The 25,244-nt window shown below is 39.6% G+C and overlaps 2 protein-coding genes across 2 annotated transcripts; one reads left to right on the forward strand and one right to left on the reverse strand.

The window, feature by feature from the left end:
- Nucleotides 1–6,063: 6,063 nt before the first annotated feature.
- On the forward strand, nucleotides 6,064–9,400 carry LOC311297899 (ladderlectin-like). The gene is made up of 6 exons (XM_084420373.1): nucleotides 6,064–6,098; nucleotides 6,232–6,310; nucleotides 6,546–6,640; nucleotides 8,584–8,709; nucleotides 8,886–8,994; nucleotides 9,157–9,400. The coding sequence occupies exons 2-6, from the start codon at nucleotides 6,247–6,249 to the stop codon at nucleotides 9,222–9,224; spliced, it is 462 nt and encodes a 153-aa protein (XP_084276499.1). The 5' UTR covers nucleotides 6,064–6,098; nucleotides 6,232–6,246; the 3' UTR covers nucleotides 9,225–9,400.
- A 7,686-nt stretch (nucleotides 9,401–17,086) lies between these two features.
- On the reverse strand, nucleotides 17,087–18,965 carry LOC311297898 (uncharacterized protein). The gene is made up of 3 exons (XM_084420372.1): nucleotides 18,846–18,965; nucleotides 18,376–18,658; nucleotides 17,087–18,237 (listed from the first exon to the last, which is right to left on the reverse strand). The coding sequence occupies exons 1-3, from the start codon at nucleotides 18,929–18,931 to the stop codon at nucleotides 17,578–17,580; spliced, it is 1,029 nt and encodes a 342-aa protein (XP_084276498.1). The 5' UTR covers nucleotides 18,932–18,965; the 3' UTR covers nucleotides 17,087–17,577.
- Between the last annotated feature and the right edge of the window lie 6,279 nt (nucleotides 18,966–25,244).

The raw sequence follows: 25,244 nt of genomic DNA on the forward strand, positions 1-25,244 counted from the left end.
GCAACATGGTCCGTGTAGGTTTTGATCATGATGTTTTATTAACAAAGTTCGTGAGGAGCACATTCAGATAATTAACACGAGTGGAGAGCACTCAGCAATCAACCATAAGAGGTGTTTATATATTCAGCAGTCTTCAGCGGGGGGTACTCTGGGTTCGGGCCGAACTCCGAGCTCGGAGCCCTCCCCCCGGACAGCACGCCAAATATGCATTGAACTTTACTCCTCTAATTGTATGTAAGTGTGAACTCGTGAATTTCTTTTTCAAGACCCTCCTGGTTCTTTAATTCGAGTATCATCATGAGATCTTTAAATTAATTGTTTTAAAAAAATTGGGGGATTATACATTTATGTCTTTCAACAAAGGAAAGTAAACTAATTGAGAGAAATCATAGACAATCATTGATAATGGAGATATTATTATTATTTGTTAATGTCAGCATTTAAAGACATGGCTTTCTATGACAGTGGTTTGCTTGATCCAAAGGCTTTTTGCCAGCATTATATGAAGATTTGGTGAAGATATATGAAAGGCATTGAGTTTGAAAAAGTATGTTTTAACAAAATATAAAATGGTGGAAAATATGCTCTAACAGGGAACAATATGAGACAAGAGACAATGGGAACATGAGGGCTATATAGACACATGGACTAATCACTAAACAAGATAAACCTGTGCACAATCAAGACAATATATTAATGACAACATAGGACACATTACCTGTCTGTTTATGCTACCCTAATAAAATACATAAGTATGTATTGGCTTAAGTGATTGTTTCGCACTTCAGAATTTCTATCAAGGGAACATAGGCTGCATCTGAAATTGCATATTTCCCTACTATATGGAAGGAAAACAAAAGAAGACAAAAGAAGTATGTCTGAATTCACAGTACTACGGAGGCCGAGAGAGCTCAACGTGCTGCAACTGAAGAAAACACATGCAAACAGAAAAACACCCGCAAATTAAGAAAACATCTTCATCAGTTTCACAACACATGTGTGCTCCAAATACTCACAACAGAACCAAATACAGAAACGTGCTGCAAAAGTTCTCAACACAACGGAAATGTTTCCAGAGGACCCCAATAAGTGACGAACCCAGCTGGGACATGCTTATTGCTCGTGAGTATCCCTATGCCCTTCTACTTCCTAAGAAGGGCAGAGCCCTTGAAGTGGGGACTTTGGAGTGAACAGGGCACTTGTGTGCCATTATGTAGCCGTTTGGAATACACTTGATGAAGGGAGCAACGAAAGACAACATAATCTCCTCATTATTTTCACCTGGGTTGTTCCCGTGACAACGCAGCATTGCTGTTAACATAACTGTTGCAAATAAATATACATTATATGCATATTTATGTATTTATCTGTGTGAGTGTCTCAACTTTAAATCTTGCCGTCTCATCTTTGGACCCTGCGTTACCTAACATTTCTTATGAAACTTATTTAAACTTCACATGACAAAATTTGTACAGTGTAACTGATGTATAGGGTGATATCAGGTAAAATGGGCCATTTAAGGTTTGGGGGTCCCAGCCTCTCTGGAATTTAGAGCCAATGACTGCAAAGGATTTCAAACTGTTGTCATAACTGTGCTTGACAAGTAACAGGTGATTTGATTGGTTTATGGTTGCTATGGTGGGCAGGGCAATAATTCAAATCAAGACTGCACCAGAAAGCTGCATGGTAAGTAGCCTGGCATACCAAATCTAACTAAACTATTATAAGGATGATAAATCTATAAAAAAACAAACATGCACATAAAAAAAAAAAAAACTATGCATAATATCTGTCTTGATGGTATCAATCAGAAATAATGTTGTTAGTTTGGTATATGAACATATTTCTTGAAAAAGTGATGTTTTCTTGGTAAAATGGGCCACATGGTTTCAGCTAAAATGGGCCATCATCTGTGTTACTCACAAACACACATACACGTGTTTGAGTGAGTGTGTGTGTGTGTGTGTGTGTGTGTGTGTGTGTGTGTGTGTGTGTGCGGCACACCCCATGCTCATGATAAGAGGTGCACACTCACTGTAATTCCATATTCACTCCCTCCCTGTATTCATCTAAGGGCCCCTTCATCCTCTCCTCTTTCCACAGATTGTAGTTGTTTGGCCTTCCTTTCCCTCCCTGTTTTATCTTTGTATCACACACACACACACACTCACCATGACCCCCCCAACAGTAATAATGGTAGTAGATATTTCATTTACAGTGAGTATGGCAAACGAGAAGGAAGCGAGAGGAGAGGAGAGAGGGAGAAGGAAAGAGAGAGGAAGTGAGAGGAGGAGGAGGAAGGATGAGAGAGGAGACAAGCAGAGGAGACAGGAAGTGAGAGAACAGGTGAGGAGAAAGGAATGCAGAGGAAATGAGAGGAGACAGAAAGAGAGAAAAGAGAGGAGGAGCAAGGACCAGAGAGGAAAGGATACAAAGATAAAATGGAGGGAAAGGAAGGCCAAACAACTACAATCTGTGGAAAGAGGAGAGGATGAAGGGGGCCTTAGATGAACACAGGGAGGGAGTGAAGAAAGGAATTACAGTGAGTGTGCACCTCTTATCACGAGCAGGGGTGTGCCGCAATCCACACTGCAAAGACGCATCAGTGGAAAGGTGACTGGCAGTGACCATGCGTCAGGGCGGAAGCCCTACCTTCCAGATGAGGCGGAAAGGGAGCTTGCTGCCATCCTCAAGACCTTGGCGCAGAGGGGGTTTCCCTTCACAAAATGTGATGTCCAGCAAGTGGCCTTTGATTTTGCAGCCAAGAACAACATATCTGGTTTCTCTAAGACAGCAGGGAGGGCCAGATATTACTGGTTTCAGAACTTTATAAAGCGCAACCCAGAGCTTGGGATGTGCAAGCCAGAGGTCCTGTCTGCAGCACGGGCTGCTGGACTCAACAAAGAGGTGGTTAGCCAGTGGTTTAACCAGTATGAGAGCCTTTTGGTCGAGCTGGGTATTGAGGGCACACCGTCACATATATGGAACTGTGATGAGTCTGGGCTTCAGGACCAGTTCAGTTCAACAAAGGTCCTTGGACAGGTTGGCCAGCCAATGTGTGGAGGTGTGTGCCGGAGAGAAGGGGGAGACAATGACTTGTCTGGCAGCGTTCAATGCAGAAGGCACATACAGTCGAAGGATGATTATTTTTAAGGGGAAGCGTGTTCGTTCTGAGTGGCTACAGGGATGCCCGGAGAACACCAGCGTAAGGTGTTCAGACAATGGCTGGATTACCTCTGACGTCTTTCTGGAGTGGGGTCAAATGTTCATTCAGTCCCTCCCCAGGGATGACCCCAGGTCCCACTTCTCCTCCTTGACGGCCATAGTAGCCACGTCTATAACCTGGAGTTTATTAAGCTACTGAAGAGCAAGAATGTGCACATCATGTGCTACCCTGCCCACACAACCCATGCGCTGCAACCGGCGGACAAGGCCCTCTTCAAGAGTCTATTTCGTTCTAAATGTGTTGTTCACACACACACACACACACACACACACACACACACACACACACACACACACACACACACACACACACACACACACACACACACACACACACACACACACACACACACACACACACACACACACACACACACACACACACACACACACATGTCTGGTTCACTATCTTTGTGGGGACTCTCCATAGACGTAATGGTTTTTATACTGTACAAACTGTATATTCTGTCCCCTTACACTAACCCTGCCCCTAAACCTACCCATCACAGGAAACATTCTGCATTTTTACTTTCTCAAAACAACTCATCCTGTGTGATTTATAAGCCTTTTGAAAAGTGGGGACCGCTGGCTGGTCCCCACAATGTAGGTGATCTCAGGTTTTACTATTCTTATGGGGACATTTGGTCCCCACAATGTAATATAAACAAGGGCACACATTACACACACACACACACACACACACACACACACACACACACACACACACACACACACACGTGCACACACACACACACACACACACACACACACACACACACACACACACACACACACACACACACACACACACACACACACACACACACACACACACACACACACACACACACACACACACACACACACACACCACTGACATCAGTTCACTGATCAATGCTGTTCCAAAATGGACTTTTTTAATTGCACATTTGAATATGTGGGTTTGCACCCAAAATGTTTTTTTTTAATGGCACATATGAATATGTTTGTTTAATGCAGTTTAAATGTTATGTGGCTGTATAAGCAATTGTGTTTTAAAATTTAAATTGATGATAAATGACTATTTCCCTTTGCAGTTTGACTGGCCCATTGTACCTGAAACAGCTCATGCAAAAACAGTTGGCACAGCTGATGTTTCAAGAACTGTAGGGCCTAAATTATTATATTTTATTACATAATTTCAACACAAAATGATCAAAAACAGTCATTATTAATCATATGGAAAAGGCATATATGGTATTGTATTATTGTCACAAACGATTTACCAAAAAGTGGCCGAATTTAGCTGATATCACCCTAGATCCCCCTAGACACCTTTCCCTCATGTTTTTCTTCCTTTTTCCATTTATTTATTTAGTTTTCAGCTCATTGTTTTTTTCTCAGTTGTATTCTGATGTCATTGAAGATATTGTTAATACACTTTAGATATTGTATACAAAGTTGTATGTCATAAACATGTCATCTCTGTATGTTTTGCAAAAAATAAAATAAAATAAATAAATAAATAAATAAAGTAGACATTGAGCTGTAAGCATGTCCCAGCCGGGTACGTCACTTATTGGGGTCCCCTGGAAACATTTCCGTTATGGTCTGTCTCTATTTGCAGCGCGTTTCTGTATTTGGTTGTGTTGTGAGTATTTGGAGCACACAGGTGTTGTAAAACTGATGAATCTTAATTTCTTAATTCTTAATTTGCTGGTGTTTTTCTATTTGCATGTGTTTCCTTCAGTTGAGCTCTCTCGGCCACCGTACAGTAGGCTACTCATAAAAGAGTAGGCAAAAAATACTGCATGATCTACTATTTCTGGCAAGATTCTGAAGAGTGCATACTGGAGAGGATTTGTGAATGCCAGTGAAGCAACACAACAACATAATGACAACATGGCAGATTTAGTATGCCATCCATACTACACATATTCATACTATATTGAACATACTTTTTGTAGCGGTCACAGAGTAATTACTTATTTAAAATAAGTACTTACTCAAGAGAGTTTGCGATTGTGGATGCAGCCATAGTAAGCATCGATGCTCTTGGTTTTCACAGCGCATTGTAGGACTTTTCAAGGAGCGAAAGTTTCAGTGCACTGGAAGGAGTTTTGCAATTGAGACAGACTCCCTGATCAGTGCCCTGACTATTGAACAAGGGAACTGATTGAGATGCATCTAACACAGGTGGACTCGTTAGGTCATCAGACGGTATATTGGCCAGGTTAAATATAGTTCCAGTGACAAAGAAGCCTACTGTAGCCCTAACCATGGCCGCACACAAGTGTGCTGCTGTTGTGCTCAGTACATCTCATCCTGATCAACTTCTGTTGCTGTATTCCATTGTGTTTGATAGAGAGTTTGATGTTCAATATTTTCATAATGTAGGTGTCACGGTCATGGCTGTAATGAAGTGCATGACGAAGGAAATACTCAAAATAAATACTTAATCCAAGAATCAAAACAATGACCAGGAGAATAACCACAAACACAACCACAATACACTTAAATATGCTGGCAAACCAAGGAGCTTGGTTTAAAGCTTATACAAAAGAAAGTGACTATAATTTGTAATTTATACCATTTTAAATATTTAATGTGGGAAATATCCATTATGAACCCTTATTTAACAACTATAAATATTCAAAATACTTTAAAATAAATATTTAGTTTATTAACATTTAAATTTCTACAGGCTTATCGTATCTCATTCTCCAATATTTGGAATTTATTTCATGTGAACAAAAGTATACATACCAAACAATCACATCCTGTTCATTCTCGTGACTTTAAGTACACATTGAGTGACAGTAAAGTATAAAAGCAGGGCTCTTTTTGGAACTTCACAAAAACTTCCTCTGAGATTCAACTATCTTAAAATCAAGGTGAGTTTTTGGAACAGAAACCTACTGAATAACATTTTTAAAGTATCTTTTTGCTTTGTCTTTAAAATGCATTGAGAATCCACTGTGTTCAGCATATGACAGACATTTAACCTTTCCTGCTTATTAATTTTAGGTTCATTTCAGGTTCATGATGGCAATGCTGAGAAGTCTAATTCTTCTTTTCATTATCTTCTCCATGGGAAATGCAGAAGGTAACCTTTACAACCTTAAACATTTAATTGTAAAACCCTTATAGGTAATATAGCATTTTGGAAATGTACAATATTCCATTTACTAATATCTGCATAATTAATGAGGGATTTACAGTGTCAAAGTACACTTAATTTCGGCACATAATCACACAAACATAAAATAATAAAAAAATAAAAACATTCTTTGCTGTGAGTATTACAAAAGCCCTATAACATTTATGTACTGGATGCACAGTTAATTTAGTTGAAAAATGCCCCTATGGATGGACAAATTTTGGACTCCGGTGCTACAAGTACTTCTCTCAGTCGGTTACCTGCATCACAGCAGAGGTAATGTATTAGTTACAACAAGGTGATGTGGACAACACTTTTTATTAGGTGTCTTTACATCTAAATAAATAAATAAATAGTTTGGTACAATGCACTTAATGTGTTGATGTAAAACACTTTTGCTGCTATTGAGGTGGGATATGGGTTAAAGGGATAGTTCGCCCAAAAATGATATTTAAGCCATGATTTACTCACCCTCAAGCCGTTCGAGATGCATATGTCAATCTTTTTTCAGACGAACACATTTTCAGTTATTTTAGAAAATGTCTTAGATCTTTCAGTGGTTAGAATGTGAAGCAATGGGGTCCAGCTCGTTGAAGTCCGCAAATGAGCATGCATCCTTCACAAAAGTAATCCATCCGGCTCCAGGGGGATAAACGAAGGCCTTCCGAGGGTAATCCGTGCGGTTTTGTCGTAAACATATACATATTTAAAACTTTATAAACTAAAATAACTGGCTTCCGGTGGCGGTCGACGCACGTTCATGGAGATGGAAGCGTCGTGACGTAGAACGAACGTGACAGCGCAGCCAGAGAGCAGAGCAAAACAAAACTCTACGTTCATTCTACGTCACGACGCTTCCTTTGCTACGTCCTACGTCATATGCCAGCATCCATCTCCGTGAACGCGCGTCGACCGCGACCGGAAGCCAGTTATTTTCATTTATAAAGTTTTAAATATGTATATTTTTACGACAAAACCGCACGGATTACCCTCGGAAGGCCTTCGTTTATCCCCCTGGAGCCGGATGGATTACTTTTGTGAAGGATGCATGCTCATTTGCGGACTTCAACGAGCTGGACCCCATTGCTTCACATTCTAACCACTGAAAGATCTAAGACATTTTCTAAAATAACTGAAAATGTGTTCGTCTGAAAAAAGATTGACATATGCATCTCGAACGGCTTGAGGGTGAGTAAATCATGGGCTAAATATCATTTTTGGGCGAACTATCCCTTTAAGGAAAGGTTAGGTTAGGGACAGGTTTGATGGTATGGTCTAATTACAGAAATTAATTACAGCTGTATTAATTGGATGCATTTTTTAATAAGTACAATGCAAAAACATGTATGTACACAATAAGTGCACTGAATCAAATGATTAATTTAAATGTTAGTAGGCCTACATATTAGTTAAAGACACTTCATATAAAGTGGGAATGGTGATTTTATTTTGTTTTTTAAAGTAAAACTTTATTTTCTGTGTAATAGCAATTTTTATCTCACTGGGAAAAACAGCATCACAGGGTTAAGGAACACTCAAAAGGCAAAATTGTAATAAAGAAGAAAAGGCTTTTTATTCTTTGAGGAATCTTTTCGCAACCGCAGCCACCCAGATGTGAAACAGAAAGCCTACTGACATAATAAAACAGAGACATTTTATGCAGGTTTCTGACATTCTTGACTCCTCCTTTCCAGTTTCTGTAAATTTCCTTAAAGACATCTTATATCTCAAGCTAGTATGGACTGGTTCTACCCCCCCTGGGCAGGTCATGCTGTTCTTTGTCCCTGAGAAGCCAAAAGGCCTTTATTTACAATCTAGATGACCTCCTGCTGTTCTTTATCCCCTAAGGGGATGGCATGGGACCCCTTGTTTATTGTTAAACGACCCCTGTATTCTCCTGGCTGGATCCTTTCTCGTGCTCAGGTGTAAGTTTTATCACCCTGTCTTCCTGTCCCTTCTTCAGCTGTTAGAAAACCCTCACAGAAATATATATGGTCAGATGCTTTTACACACACTCAAATGAAATCAACAAGTTTAAATGAATGGACACAAGAACAATGAATTTTTCATTAACATTCTGCAATACAGAAAACTGATACTGATCAAATAATCAACCAGAGCAGACTTTGTTTGCAAATGACTAAAATGTAGTTTAGTCACTTATGCTTTCTGCTAAAAAGATTAGATTTTATATTGACAAAAAAAATCTTTCTCTTCAGAAAAACTGTCAAACTCTTGGTGCGAATCTTGCATCTGTGCATAGTAAACCGGAAAATGATTTCCTGCTGAGTCTGTTGCCTTCTCCTTCCACATTATTGTGGGTTGGTGGTCATGATGGTGTACAAGTAAGTTAAAGTGTGCCCTAAAGAGACCCATTTGTTTGTCTAATCTAAATTCCTGCTTGAAACAGTAAATGCAATGTTTCTAATGAAGACGGTTTGACTTCAAAGCCAAAGTTAATTAGCTTCTTAAGTCTGACTACAGTAGTGCACTTTTTGTATTCATTCTCTTCACTCATTAGGAGGGACAGTGGTTGTGGAGTGATGGAACTGTGAATGACTTTACCAACTGGGGCTCTGGAGAACCTAATGGCGGTGGTTCAGAGAACTGTTTGGAGATCAACTGGCCCTGTGAGAATGCACATTTTTTTTTTTTACATTTTAATATAATTTACAATACTATAATTTCATATCATATGGTAACATGAAATGACTCATTTGGATTCTACTTTATTTTGATTCTAACTCCACTATAATGATCAGAATAACTTATTTCATTATTCCACCCTACAGCTAGCCATTGCTGGAACGATGCATCCTGTTCACTCTCAAAGAACTATATTTGTGTTGCAGACGTGTGAGATCATATGCAGTCATCCTGCTCCACATGTACTTTGATTGTACTACATTTACTTTTTCTGATCTTATATTTACAAAAATGTTATTCTGAAATCAAATCTCTTCTAAACTTTAATCTCTTCTCAATATTTTCTCTGTAACAATCCTCAGTTTAATAAAAGCAATGATAAAGCAAATCATGTGCATTGTGGACAATCAAATTAATGTATATAAAAATATAAGTATATTGCATAGCAAGGTTTGAGGATATGATTAGTAGAATGGCATTAAATGAAGTCATCATCAGGATAGGGGTTAAAGCAAGCTGCACACAGCTGCTTCATCATTGACAAACACTAAAGACGTCTGTTTCCGACAATGGATTGTAGCTGTAATAAAATGATCCACTGGAGGCAAGTTGTAAAGAGAACCCAAGTGCAGCTTTATTTTAAACAAAACATGAAACAAACATGGCGTGGCATGAAAACTCAAAAACAAGACATGAACTTACAAACAGTGGTTACAGCCAACAATACTTGACAAAGACACATGGCAAACATGACGGCTTAAATACACACAAGACTAATTACTAGACAAGGGACACCTGTGAACAATGATCAGACAATAAACCAATTACAAGACACATGGCAGGATCACATGACAAAAAGGGAATCACATGACAGACATGGAAACATGACATAGAAACATGACAAGAACAAACAAAAACAAAACCGTGACAGATCCCCCCCTCTAAGGGCGGCTCCCGACACCCAACAAAACCCCCCAAAAAACTAAATTCCAGGAGGGTGGTGGAGCAGAGGCGGTCTTGGGGGAGGGATGGAGGGCCAGACAACGGCTCAGGAACAGAAATGACGTGAAAAGTCTCAGCAGACGTGACGTGAACAGGCTCTGGCTCGGCAGACGTGACATGAACTTCAAATGTGTGCACTGACCACATGGTTAGTGTAGCCATCACTGAGGACTCAGGATTAGTGACAGCCATCTTTGCCGGGGATCAAGTTCAGGCGTGGCGGCAACCATCTCTGCTAAGGGCTCAGGCGGCGTGATGGCGGCCATCTTGTCCGGAGACACTGGCTCGGCGGCAACCATCTTGTCCGGAGACACTGGCTCGGCGGCAACCATCTTGTCCGGAGACACTGGCTCGGCGGCAACCATCTTGTCCGGAGACACTGGCTCGGCAGCAGATGTGGCGTGAACAGACTCAGACATGGCAGGCATGACGTGAAGTGGCTCAGGCTTGGCAAGTACTGTAGGGTTGCGGGGCTCCTCGTCCGCCAAACCCACAGTAAAAGTTGAGCCACTTAATAAAAGGGCATAGTCAATATACTGGGCCAGGGAAAAATTAGTTTTTCCCCCTGGCAATTGGGACCGCACCGGATCGTTCAGTCCAAAACGAAAAATGTCCTTGAGAGCCACATCATTAAATTTTACCTGGTGACAGAGTTCGCAAAAGTCCTTGACATAATCCTCTATGGTCTGGTTGTCCTGACGAAGACAAAGGAGGTCAACTGCTGGGTTCATGGTTTGAGGTCAAGTATTCTGTAATAAAGTGATCCACTGGAGGCAAGTTGTAAAGAGAACTCAAGTGCAGATTTATTTTAAACAAAACAAAAACATGCATAAAAACTCAAACACAAGACATGAACTTGAACAGAACTTATAAACAGTGATTACAGCCAACAATACTTGACAAAGACACATGGCAAACATGAGGGCTTAAATACACACAAGACTAATGACTAGACAAGGGACACTTGTGAACAATGATCAGACAATAAACCAATAACAAGACACATGGCAGGATCACATGACAAACAGGGAATCACATGACAGACATGGAAACATGACATAGAAACATGACAAGAACAAACCCAAAAACAAAACCGTGACAGTAGGCAAATTTGGACTTCATCCAGGGCTCTTTTTGTTTTCTGTCTTATAAAATATCCCATTACTTATAGTATCTCACAAAAGTGATTACACCCCTCACATTTCAGAAAACATTTGAGTATATCTTCTCAAGGGACAATACTATAGAAATGAAACTTGGATATATTTTAGAGTAGTCAATGTGCTGCTTGTATAGCAGTATACATTTACTGTCCTCTGAAAATAACTCAACATACAGCCATTATTGTCAAAATAGCTGGCAACAAAAATGAGTACATTACACAAATTAAAAGGTGTAAAGTTGTTGTAAAACCTGCTGTTCACTCTTTTATCTTTTCTGGTTCAGAGTATTGAATGGCTACAGGATGTCCGGTTAGAACATAACGTCTCACACCAGGGGGTACTTGTAGATTAATTATTGTGCAAATGTCATGTGGTTCTGTAAACATAAAACAATATACAAAATATAAATAAACCTAATTGTACAAATCAAAGATCTATAAACAGTACTAGAATACTGGAATACGTATAATCAGCAAGGTTAAAGGGCATTAGAGAAATAAAGCAATATAATAATATACATATATATTCTCTATAAACGGACACGGGCACACGGCAGCATTGTAAGTCCACAAGAATGAAAGAAAGTGCATATGAAGTGTGCCATTTCGGACAGGGTCAAAAGCAGTTTATTCAACGTAGTGAAGCATCTCTTCAATTGACATCCATAAAAAGGTTGCAGCCGGCTTGCCTTGATGCCTTCTAAGTGGCTTTGATCAACAACAAAAAAAGTGGTCACGCAGCCATTCTCCACATAATACAACAACTTCCCCTAGTGGGCATTTAAGTGAACACATCACATAGCAGGTGAAATTGGCACATTAAATGGTTGTTTGACCATCCATAAATATATTTTAGTATCCATAAATATATTATAATTTGACTAGTCAGAATGATGATTAGAGATATCTGCAATTGTAAATGGACTAGTAAAAATTTTTATTCGAGATTTCTCTATAGTTTTTGACTGGTCTTCCTAAGGGACTGTTCGTTATTTATTTAAGGGGCCACCGGAGGAGTTTTGAGATCTGTTGTCAAAAAAGACATGACCCTCCCTTCGCCAGCAATAATTTTTTCTATGACCCTCCAAAATGATTGTGAAAAAAGGCATGACCCTCCCCGATAATTTATTGTTCTGTACTGGTTTGCGCTTGGCAAAGATGTTCAGATAGCCATTGTTTGTTTGTTTTTTAAACCATAAACTCTTGCTTTCTCATCTGGCTGTAACGATAGACCAAACCTACGATTCGGTTCGTATCACGATTTTTTATTTTAGATTTGAAAAAAAATCATGTTTTCGGTGCTGATGCGGTGTGACTCGTTCAACATGTGGGTGGCGTTGCGAATAAAGCATCTAAAAGCTGTCACAAAGAACCGGCAAAAGTAATGATTATTAATATGTCATATATTGCTAGAAATTTTAATTGTTTTTAATAAACAAGTGTTTTCTGTGTCGACTGCAAAGATGAAGTTGACGATGCGTCGCGATCTTCTCAGAACGCGCCAGAGAGATTTCATAAGCAGAAAGCAGTCTGTTTTCCTTCGTTTTGAATTGTTCTGCATGTTTAAAAGCAGACATTTCAAGCTTTCTATATATTTCTCAGGTCTATGAGGCAAGTAGCCTACCTTACGCTGAGTTTCGGTTCATTTATGAGACAAGAGTCCAGTTCACTCGCCCGCGCCTATATATTTCTACTATATTTAGACTACTTCTTATTTATTAAATCCAGATGAAACATTGATTAAAATTAAGATAAAATTAATAAAAAAAACGAAATTCACTTTAAAGAAAGGCTTTGTACTTTCTGTTTGAGGTCTCTGTGCCATTTTTAAAGTCGCTTCAGAGCAGTGTGTAATGGAGAACTGTCACGTCCGTAACATTTATTTTTATTTTTTTTACATAAATGCAAACACGAAAAATAAAATAAAAATAATATAAAATGTAATTTTCTGTGGAGGCCGATCTTTATTCATCCGGTGGGTATATATATCTTGGTTTGCAGTGTAATTTATAGAATTAGCCTACTAAAAAATATTTTGCCACCTAAAAGTTAAAGATTTTTTTGTGTCACGTCACATGTGTATTTCCCTCATATTAAATATAAAACGCATGTGTAGACTGATATTCTTCTAATGTCTTGACTCCTTTCAGACGTTTCAAATAAATGCATTTTCTGAGAATTTTTATTTTAAGTTTTGACTGCAAATGTCACGTCCATTCACTGGAATCGCCCAATTTTAACGAATTTATCCTCAACTAGTTTTTGTGGTGTAGGTCTATGTATTTTATGTTAACTTAAATAATAGCCTACTAATAGTGATTTAAAGATGTGGTAGCGCTGCGTAGATCGCGAGTCGTCAACTTCATCTGTCTAGCCGACACTGACATAAAAATAACTGTTTTATTAGTAAACAATTAAAATGTCTCCTGCTATATTGAACATATTTGCCTGTTCCTTACAAAACACTGACAGTGGGGTTTTTGACCGGTTTTTTTTTTTTTTTTTTTTTTTTTTTTGAGAAGCTGCGGACAAATTTTTCGACACACACACACACACACACACACACACACACACACACACACACACACACACACACACACACACACACACACACACACACACACACACACACACACACACACACACGCACACACACACACACACAATATTAAACAGGATTTTTTTATTGCTTTTTTAATACAATAAAAATTTCATTTAATTTATTGTTTAATAAAATTATAAGCCTATTATTTTTAGTTTATTAACAGCAACAACAGCTGTAAAGATGAAGTTGACGATCGCCATCTCCGTAGTAGTGAACACGCCTATAGAGAGAAATGCACATCATTACTACATAACCAGAGAGTAGCCTATTTCTTTTCGTTTTAAATGGTTAAAAAGACATTTCAAGCTTTCTTAAGATATATTTCATGTAGGCTATGTGAGGCATATGCTGAGTTTCGTTAAGTTAGGATGAGATGCGCTCCTGTTTACGAGCAGTGCAAGTGACCACGCGGGCGCCTCTATGATTGTGTTGTCTGCTATATTTGGTATTTGGCAATTGGTTGATAAAAAAAAAAATATTAAAATTAAGATAGGCTACAATTTATACAAAACGAAATTCACTTAAAAAATCGTTTTCTGCAAAACAAAACTTAATTAAGTGGTCAAAATCATGTCTGACCCGCTCCATGTCTCTCGATATTGCGTATAGGCTACTCGTGTGTGCGGTTCACTTTTCATAATCAACATAGATGAAAAAATAACATTATTATATTTTAACAAAAATGGAACTAAATGAGCTTATTTAATGGTAACAACACAGTAGGCCTACAGACTCTGTATTTGTACAAATTGCTGCACATTCATTTTATTCTGAATTTTGCACACACAAGTTGAAATGCATTTGTTTGTGCATGCATGTAAAACATATCTCCAACATTTATCAAGTTCACTGATAATTATGCGTGCATTTATTAATTATTATCTTAATGAATAATGTAACAAGGACGAAGCATGTAAACTGTTTGTTTAGAATTTGGATCGATCATCGCAAATAGATCCGAATGAAGAAACGTACAAAACCATAGGCTATAGAAAATGGGTGGGCCCGGACCTAAATGCCCACCCGGGTCCAATGGTAGCGCCGCGGCTGGTGGTAGCCCTACATCTTACACATCGTGGAAACAAAATAAGAATGGAAACTAAAATATGCAGTATCGCCCTACAGCGATGACACTGTGCACTTAACAAAAGTTCATGCTCGTGCTTTAAAGCTTTGCCGGGTAAACATTTCTTTGGCATTCTGTTCTGACATGATGCACTTTTTCTAAGCGCGAACTGAAGTGCGCACTGTCAAACAGCGCCAAACTGGATTTTTGTTGGGTCAGACCCATCTGATATCGAAGGGGGGCTGACAACGCGAGATCAACATGGAGATAAATGGAACAAAATAGCACCAAACAAGCCACTTTGAAATGTTGCTGTTTTAATGAATATAAAAGTTGGGTGACCCTCCCCCTAGACTAAAAAAAGTTGGATGACCCTCCCCTCAACAAAGAATAAAAAGACATGACCCTCCCCTATTTTCCTCCGGTGGCCCCTTCCATAAATACCGAACGGTCCCTAATCAAGATATCTGCAACTGACATATCATACATACACAATATTAGAGACATCCCTAATTTATTTTTGACTAGTCAAAATGATATTTTCAGATATCTGTGCCTGCTCCTGTAGAAACTGCTGTTGTGGCAGACGGAATTGACATTAAATTAACTTCACTTAAATCTCCTCTCAATACCTACTCTGAAAATTCTCAAATCAATAAAAGCATTGATAAAGCAAATCATGTGCATTGTGGAGTTGAAGCAAAATCATACAGCCATGGCCAAAAGTATTGGCAGTGACATATATTTGTGTTTCACAACGTTTTTTGCTTCAGTTGATGATTTTTTCCACATTTCTATGGTATAATGGAAAACAATGATAAGCATTTAATAAGTTTTAAAGGCTTTTACTTGCAAAAACATTCAATATGCAGAGTCAATATTTACAGTGTTGACCCTTTTTCTTCATGACCTCTGACATAGCATGCTGGATATCAGCTTCTGGGCCAAATCCTGACTGATGGCGATCCATTCTTACCTTATTTTTTTGTGGGCTTCTGCTTGGCCACTCACCTTTTGAGGATTGACCACAGGTTCTCTATGGGATTAAAGGGCCCCTGTTATGGATTTTTGAAAATGACCTTTCATGTAGTGTGTAACATAGCTCTAAGTGAATGAAAGTTTTAAATCTGAAAGTGCACCGTATATAAAGTTATTGTCTTTCAAAAGTAAGAGTCGACTATGAGTCAATGAAATGAAGCGTTTTTCAAACGAGTCATAAGCTATTTCGTTGTGACGTCAAGACAAAGAGGAGAGGATGAAGGGGGCCTTAGATGAATTCAGGGAGGGAGTGAAGAAAGGAATTACAGTGAGTGTGCACCTCTTATCACGAGCATGGGGTGTGCCTCACACACACACACACAGACACACAATCACACACACACACACACACACACACACACACACACACACACACACACACACACACACACACACACACACACACACACACACACACACACACACACACACACACACACACACACACACACACACACACACACACACACACACTCACACACTCAAACACGTGTATGTGTGTTTGTGAGTGACACAGATGATGGCCCATTTTAGTTGAAACCATGTGGCCCATTTTACCTCACGTGGGTTAAGGTAAATTGGGCCGCCAAGAAAAACATCACTTTTTCAAAAAATATGTTCATATACCAAACTAACAACATTATTTCTGATTGATGCACTCAAGACAGATATTATGCATAGTTTTTTTATGTGCATGTTTGTTTTTTTATAGATTTATCATCCTTATAATAGTTTAGTTAGATTTGGTATGCCAGGCTACTTACCATGCAGCTTTCTGGTGCAGTCTTGATTTGAATTATTGCCCTGCCCACCATAGCAACCATAAACCAATCAAATCACCTGTTACTTGTCAAGCACAGTTATGACAACAGTTTTAAAATCCTTTGCAGTCATTGGCTCTAAATTCCAGAGAGGCTGGGACCCCCAAACCTTAAATGGCCCATTTTACCTGATATCACCCTATACATCAGTTACACTGTACAAATTTTGTCATGTGAAGTTTAAATAAGTTTCATAAGAAATGTTAGGTAACGCAGGGTCCAAAGATGAGACGGCAAGATTTAAAGTTGAGACACTTTAAATATATTAAATACATAAATATACATAAAATGTATTTATTTGCAACAGTTATGTTACAGTTTTTCTCGATTGTTTACACACATTTTCTGAAAGCATGCCTCATATTCTCAAAACTCTACACACAAATCCAAAAACACACACACAATGGGCAAAACCCCTCAATGCTCCTGCAAAATGAAACTTTACATTCAAAACAATGTTATTTCTTCTCAAAATGGTATTTTGTTTTCAAATGACACACACAAACCATCATATGAATAGACATTTATAAGAACCATTTGAACACTGATGTGCTCAATGTAAAACACTATGATGAATGGAAAACACTTCTTCTCCATTCATCATAATGATTTAGGCCTTTTTTTGTTCAGTGTTACACTTACTACAGATAGTACATACTTACAGTAAGTGTGTTGTTAAATATCTGAGAATATTGTTTTTATACTCAGAACACACAAATACACGGGAACGAATATATTTTATTTTTCCCACAAAAACAATGTACACAGTGTACATCCCAACCAACACAAATTAGGACATACAGTGGTCTACATACAAAACAACAGAAGAATTTACTGTATACAGTTACAGTAATAAAAAAAAAAAAAAAAACACTATGCTGCATCCTCTCTTCTGTTGCGGTCTGGCCACAGCACCTCATCCACATCACAAGCAATGTTTTCCCTGGCCAAGCAGCGGGGGAAATATCGCCTAGCATGGCGATTCCAGCCATGAAAAGCATCAGCTGCTATATCTCCACATGCGTCCTCCATAGCTTGGAGAAGAGGTATACGCGTTTGTGGATTTCGGTCATAAACTTTCCATCTCCAGGCAGAAAAAAATTCCTCAATAGGATTGAGGAATGGAGAATATGGAGGGAGATAAACAACTAAAAAGCGTGGGTGGGCAGTGAACCAGTTACGAACCAGAGCAGCCCTGTGGAAACTTACGTTGTCCCAAATGACAACGTACCTGAGCTGCTCTGGGCCATCTACCTGATCTGGTGGAATGAGTGTGTTGTGTAGGGTGTCCAGGAATGTGATCAGATGGGCGGTGTTGTAGGGGCCAAGGGTAGCATGGTGATGGATGACGCCGTGATGGGTAATCGCTGCACACATTGTGATGTTCCCTCCGCGCTGGCCAGGGACTTCAACAATGGCACGCTGGCCGATTATATTCCTTCCCCTCTTTCGTCTTTTTGTGAGGTTGAACCCAACCTCATCAATGAAGATGAACTGGTGCTCCACTGCAGCCACCTCTAGCTCAAGGACTCTCTGAAACACACATGACAATATCAGAAATAGACATGGAGTGGTCACTATTGTGAAGCACAATCATTATGATTACAATATTGAAATATGTATAATTTACTGTATACAGTGTTGGGAGTATGCATCAATTGTGGGACTCACTTGCACATAGTTATGTCGCAATTCTTTGACTCTTTCTGAATTGCGTTCAAATGGCACCCTGTAGACCTGCTTCATCCTGAGATGATTTCTGCGCAAGACACGGTCCAGTGTTGATAAGCTTACCCTATCAATATTTTGAAATATGTCATTGTTTTCTATTATCTTTCTTTGTATTTGCCGTAATGTTATGGCGTTGTTTTCTAGGACCATGTTAATGATTTGAGTTTCCTGTTCAGGAGACAGAACACGTTCCCGACCGCCTTGTGTTGGTAATCTTTCAGTTCTGCCAAACAAATAGTAAAATACTGTAAATACAAAGTAGGTATACATTTCCTATATACATGAAGCATACTTTACAGTATTTTTACAGTCCTACAGAACAGTCCACAGGCAATACTGTACTACTGTACTCATTGAGTACTGTATTGATATGTAGTACTGCAATTTTCTAGTGAGAGTATATTTCTTACCTATTCTCATTTCGGAAAGTCCGGATGATGGATGCCACAGTGTACCTGCTCAAATTTGGCTGTACTCTTTGCCCAGCCTCCCTCATTGTTAGACCATGGTTGACCACATGATCAACCAAAGTGGCTCGGATCTCATCAGAGATTACGGTCCTTGGCCGTCCTCGTCCTCGTCCTCGTCCTCCTCGTCCTCGTCCTCGTCCTCCTCCTCCTCGTCCTCGTCCTCCTCCTCCTCCTCCTCCTCCTCCTCCTCCTCCTCCTCCTCCTCCTCCTCCTCCTCCTCCTCCTCCTCCTCCTCTCACTCCTCTGGCTCTGCCTCTGTTTCCAATGTTGGCATCCATTGCTCCATTGAAGAGCTCACCTGTTGCCCTTTTATGCTAAAGCTCTGATTGCTAATTGTAAAACTGTGTGACAGGTGTTTGCCCATGTGAAGAGTCAGTGTGCATATTTGAATGGCAGTGTGTTCCTTGTGAAAACAAGAAATTTTCCGCATGAAAATTGTGCCTAAAGCAGAGAATTGTGTGTAGTGTTTTGAAAAAAGTGTGTTTTAGAACTGCAGTTTGAGTGTAAAGCAGGAATTGTGCTTGTAGTTTAGCAGAATTGGCTCAGGGGGTTGGTGAATGAGTTACATGTTGTGGTCATTGTGTCTCAAGTACCAGAAAATGTGTGTAAACAATCGAGAAAAACTGTAACAGCAATGCTGCGTTGTCATGGGAACAACCCAGGTGAAAATAATGTGGAGATTATGTTGTCTTTCGTTGCTCCCTTCATCAAGTGCATTCCAAACGGCTACATAATGGCACACAAGTGCCCTGTTCACTCCAAAGTCCCCACTTCAAGGGCTCTGCCCTTCTTAGGGAGTAGAAGGGCATAGGGATACTCACAAGCAATAAGCATGTCCCAGCTGGGTTCGTCACTTATTGGGGTCCTCTGGAAACATTTCCGTTGTGTTGAGAACTTTTGCAGCACGTTTCTGTATTTGGTTCTGTTGTGAGTATTTGGAGCACACATGTGTTGTGAAACTGATGAAGATGTTTTCTTAATTTGCGGGTGTTTTTCTGTTTGCATGTGTTTTCTTCAGTTGCAGCACGTTGAGCTCTCTCGGCCTCCGTAGTACTGTGAATTAGGGATGGCTCGATCCCACAATTTTGGTTTCGGTACGATACCAGAACCTAATACCTCGGTATCGATACTAAATCAATACCACGCCTCAAAATTGAAGTGAGTTGAAACAATTTTATTAAAAAACACTGCTTGAAACTCTGCTGTATCGAATGTGCAAACAAAAAGTATCAAAATGTTACAGTTTTTTTCGATTGCTAAATGTGGTGAAGTGAGTGACTCGTTGCCACGTCACCCTCATTACATATATGGCCAATAGGGTTCTGCCCCTTGGGGTATATAGACTCTTTGGATGCTCCCTGGGATACGTCATTGAAAGCCCGCCCCTTTGTCATTCATTCCAAGAGACCGCGGAGGTATGTGTGTCAGCCGTGTAGCCGGTTGTTTTGATGTTAGTATTAAGTGATGTTTCATTGTGCCTTCATCTGTATCTGTTTAGTGTGACACTCGGCCATCGAGGCTGTGCACGTTCTCGTGGCGACACCCACATTGTGGTAAGTTCTAATGTTAGTTTTTAACTTTTTGTGTAGTTTGTTTGTTTGAGCGACCTGCAATGCGTTTTAGTGTGGCGTGCCTTCGGTCTCCCATTGGTGTGACGTCTCATAGCTGCGTCGGAGTATCAGCTGTTTATTGACTCACTAACATCAGATGACTGTCATATGATTTCCGTGTGCCTGTGATTGTTTGTGTGCGCGCGCCGAAATTGAATCAGGGTGAGTACATTTACGATCGTTTCTTTTAATCTGCAACTGTTTTTAATTAGATAGTTAATGAATATTTGTGTTTAGGAGTTCTCTTTTGCCCGTGTTAAAGCCAGGCTGAGCAGCTACTTTAGCAACTTGCTGTCAGCAATCCATGCTTCATTGAGCCACGTTTGCTGCTTTGTGGAAGCCGAATATTACTGCTGGACTCCACTTTATCTATTGCTCAGGCAATATGTTGTTTATGTTGTATGAATGTGGCTGGTTTTGTTACCAGTCCTTAGCCGCATGATCATCACTGTTAAATACCTGTGATTTATTACCTGGAGTGATAATTAGCCTACCAAACTGGTTCCATCATTTGTGTAGGTTGGACTGATTGTGTGATTTTTTTTTTTTGTGTTGTGACCGTTTGAATGGTTTATATTTATTTTCTTTGTCTTTATTATAGATGACCATTTATCTTATAACTTGATTTTTGTTTTCATTATTTGTCTCATTGTGATTTGGGTTATCTCTAATCATTTCTATATTTATTTCTTTTCTGTATTCTGCAGGAGCTGGGTTTTCCTGGAGGCAGGCTGGTGGTTTTAGCTGCAGGCCTTCACCCTAAGTAGGGGTTATAAGTGTGGTGTGACTTTTTATCACTATTTTGTAGTGGAGTGATTCTTCAAAGTGTGTTTGATTGCCATATGCAGCTATAGCTAGCCTGCTTCTCTGTGGTCTCAGCCCCTGCAGTGATCATATTCTTTTTGTTTTGGTTGCCTTTTTGATTACGAAATGACACAATTGATTGTGTTATTTGTTTAATTGCTTTCTTTAATAAAAATTGTCTGTTTCAATGTGAACTCACGTCTCTTGCCTCTCCTGAGTAAACGGACTTGTGTCCTATTTATTAGATTATTTCCCCGGTAATTCGGGGTGGCGTAGTCACTACTAGACGGCCACGTATTGCTACATAAACAACAGTGGGCACAACTGGAGTCACATGTGCAAAACTCTAACTACAGTCTACACAGCAGCAGTTCATGTGGACCAAACTCTAGTTCGTTTTTCATTGCTTGAACACAGTTTTCAAAACTCTACACACTTATCGCATGACTTTAACCACAACCTGCACAACACTGTGGATTTACAGCACTTTGTTCAAATGATTAACACACTGCTGTCAAAACTGTGAACCACACATTCGAAACAGAATAGATTTCAGCCTTGTGCCTTTCAAACACTGCTGATTGCAATTTCAGCTGAAAGGCTAAGCAGGTGTCTTGTTTTAGACTTGTTAGTGAACACACACACACATATATATATATATATATAGATATAGATATAGATATAGAGCTCAGAAAGACTAATTTTGGAAATGGAACAAGGAAGACGGGTTTTGATGGGAACTGATGTTGATGAAAACCTGTGGCCTGATGCTAGAGAGAGGCAGGATTAGCCCCTCAATTATTTGTCGAATTACAGTATGTACTTTTAGTTTCTACCTTTTTTTTCTCATTACTGTAATTCCGTAAATTACTACAGACTATTGAAGCAAACTGCTTATTTTCATTTACCTTAAAGAATTATGTTCTACAAATTTAAATAAATCATGTGAAAGAATGTCACTCTTTTCTTTGAAGAAAATATTACTTTGTATGAAGTCACTGAAATTGTTCAAACTGGAAAGATGAAAAGTTAGTATTTTCTGTATTGGTGTTTGATGCTAGTGTTTTTACTCTCAGTGTGTTCTGAGTGACAGTGTGTGTTATCTCAGTGAGGGTTGTTGTTACGACCAGCTCAAGCCATAACACAAAAGGGGGATCAGACAGAAACGTTTAAATCAAAATAGGATTTATTGAATTAAACATATCACAAACAATAATAATGAACATAAGTCTAGGGATAAGGGAAAACAAAATATTGACAACATGTGTAAGAAAACACAATGAGCCACTCATGAGGAGAGTTTCCCCATGGAGTGCCTGCCCCAAACAAGGCACAGCACTCTTATATACTCTAACTAATCATCAATTAGGATGAGTAGAACCAATCAGGAACTCCCACGTCCAGGACCAATAGGATCAGGAGACTCAGGGACGTCACACCTCCCACTCCAAAAGGAGGTTCTCTAAAGAACCGACAAAAAAGAAAAACAAACAAAAAAAAAAAAAAAAAAAAATGGTACGAATGCAAAAACAATCATTTAAATGTGAATGTACAATAACTTTAATACTCATCTCCATAAATCTCACTCCATTTCAATCCTGGAATCCTGGGCCCTAGGACGTCAGAGAGAAAAACAGAGAAAGAAGAAGAGAGAGAGAAGAGATACCAGACACTACTGGGACAGCTTACATACGTGAGAGAGCATCCGCAATTAGGTTATCCTTGCCACGTATGTGTTTAATCTGTAAGTGGAAAGGTTGAAGAATAAGGCTCCACCTCATTATTCTCTGATTCTTACCGCGCATGCGATCTAAGAAAGTCAACGGATTATGGTCAGTGTATACCGTAATAGGACCACATACAGAGCTCAAATAGACCTCGAAATGTTGAACGGCTAAAATAAGGGCTAATGCTTCTTTTTCCACCGTAGAGTACACTTGTTGGTGACGATTGAACTTTTTCGAAAAATAACTGACTGGATGTTCAATTCCATTAGAATCCTCTTGTAAAAGAACAGCGCCAGCACCATAAGCGCTTGCATCAACAGCAAGTAGAAAAGGGTTTTCAAAATTAGGAGTAGCCAACACCGGAGCATTTGCCAATAAGGATTTAGCGTTCTCAAAGGAACACTGACATTGCTCTGACCACTGAAATGGTCTCTTAGGGCTTAACAAATCAGTCAGAGGGGCAACTACACTTGCAAAATTATGACAAAACCCCCTGTAGTAACCCACCATCCCAAGGAATCGTCGTAACTCACGACGGGTAGTTGGTTTGGGAAAACTACAGATTGAATTCACTTTAGCATGAATCGGCTTCACACAGCCCCTGCCCACTACCTTTCCTAAGTACGTTACAGTAGCCTTTCCGAATTCGCACTTGGCAAGGTTGACAGTCAAGTTGGCTTTAGCCAGACGCACAAAAAGCTCTCTAATTTGATCAAGGTGTTCCGACCAAGAAGAACTGTATAAAACAACATCGTCTAGATAAGCTTCACAACCGGTCATCCCAGACAACACTCGATTTATTAACCGCTGAAATGTAGCGGGAGCATTTCGAACGCCAAAAGGCATGACTGTGTACTGCAGAAACCTATCAGGTGTTACAAAAGCAGATAGTTCTTTAGCACGGGATGTTAATGGCACTTGCCAATAACCTTTCAGGAGGTCAAATTTACTAACGAATTGCGCAGAGCCAACACGGTCAACACAGTCATCGATTCTTGGTAGAGGGTAACAGTCGGGCTTTGTCAAAGAATTGAGTTTTCTATAATCAGTGCAAAAACGAAATGAATTATCAGGTTTACTCACTAAGATACATGGGGAGCTCCAGGAACTGAAACTTGGTTCTGCTAAGTTATGATCAAGTAAATAATCCACCTCTCTCTGAAGTAACTTCCTTTTAATAGGGTTGACACGATATGCATGTTGTTTCACTGGCTGAGCCGTACCAACATCAATATCATGCTCAACAATGGAAGTTCGAGTAGGAACATCAGAAAAGAGAGAGTGAAACGAGCTTACCACCTCAATTATATCAGCCTTCTCTGACTCAGACAGATGAGATAAGTAGTGAGCCAAGTTAACAAGAATCTCAGAATTATTCAACCGGCCTTCTACTTCTCCTCGAGAGGGACCTTTCACCTCTTCTAGATGGTCTTCCGCCTCTATAGATGTTTCCGAAACACTTGTGTCTGCGGTCTCAGTAGCTGTCACAACATCAACAAAAAGAGAAGGAACAGGAGTCACATAAGATTTTAGTAAATTAACATGACACACCTGTATTTTCTTTCGACGATCGGGTGTATTTAATAAATAGTTGTTATTTGGAAAACACTTCGTGATCGTATACGGTCCAGCAAACCTAGCCTGAAAAGGAGTAGTCAACACAGGTAACAATGCCAGCACTTGGTCACCTACTTGAAACTGTCTGGATTTGACTTTACGATCGAACAACCTCTGCATCTTTCCTTGAGATTTGGCTAACTTCCGTAGAGCAATAGCTCTCGCTTCATACAGTCGGTAACGGAAACTACTTACATAGTCTAAGACATTCTCAGGAGAGTCAAAATTTGTCCACTCATCTGCTAAGACAGCAATAGGGCCCCTAACAGTGTGTCCAAACACCAACTCATTAGGGCTAAAACCTATGCTCTCCTGCACCACCTCACGAATGGCGAGTAACATCCATGGAAGACCTTCCTCCCAGTCACAGTCAAGCTCAACGCAATACGACCTCAAAAGTGACTTAAGAGTCTGATGGAACCTCTCCAAACATCCTTGACTCTGCGGGTGATAGGCACTTGAGATATTATGCTTAACTTTAAGTTGTCGCATGACCTTAGAAAAGTTTCGGGACATGAAATTTGAACCCTGGTCAGACTGAATAGTTTCCGGAATGCCAAAAATTGACATGAAGCTTGTTA

This window comes from Rutilus rutilus, assembly GCF_951802725.1.
Source record: "Rutilus rutilus genome assembly, chromosome: 10".
Taxonomy (NCBI): domain Eukaryota; kingdom Metazoa; phylum Chordata; class Actinopteri; order Cypriniformes; family Leuciscidae; genus Rutilus; species Rutilus rutilus.

Coding starts and splice junctions, on each gene's coding strand:
- LOC311297899 (XM_084420373.1), top strand. CDS start 6,247: ATGATGGCAATGCTGAGAAGTCTAATTCTTCTTTTCATTATCTTCTCC. Junction 6,311..6,545: donor CTCCATGGGAAATGCAGAAG/GTAACCTTTACA, acceptor CTGGATGCACAG/TTAATTTAGTTGAAAAATGC. Junction 8,995..9,156: donor TTTGGAGATCAACTGGCCCT/GTGAGAATGCAC, acceptor TCCACCCTACAG/CTAGCCATTGCTGGAACGAT.
- LOC311297898 (XM_084420372.1), bottom strand. CDS start 18,931: ATGAGGGAGGCTGGGCAAAGAGTACAGCCAAATTTGAGCAGGTACACT. Junction 18,659..18,845: donor ACTTTCCGAAATGAGAATAG/GTAAGAAATATA, acceptor TTTGTTTGGCAG/AACTGAAAGATTACCAACAC. Junction 18,238..18,375: donor TGCGACATAACTATGTGCAA/GTGAGTCCCACA, acceptor TGTGTGTTTCAG/AGAGTCCTTGAGCTAGAGGT.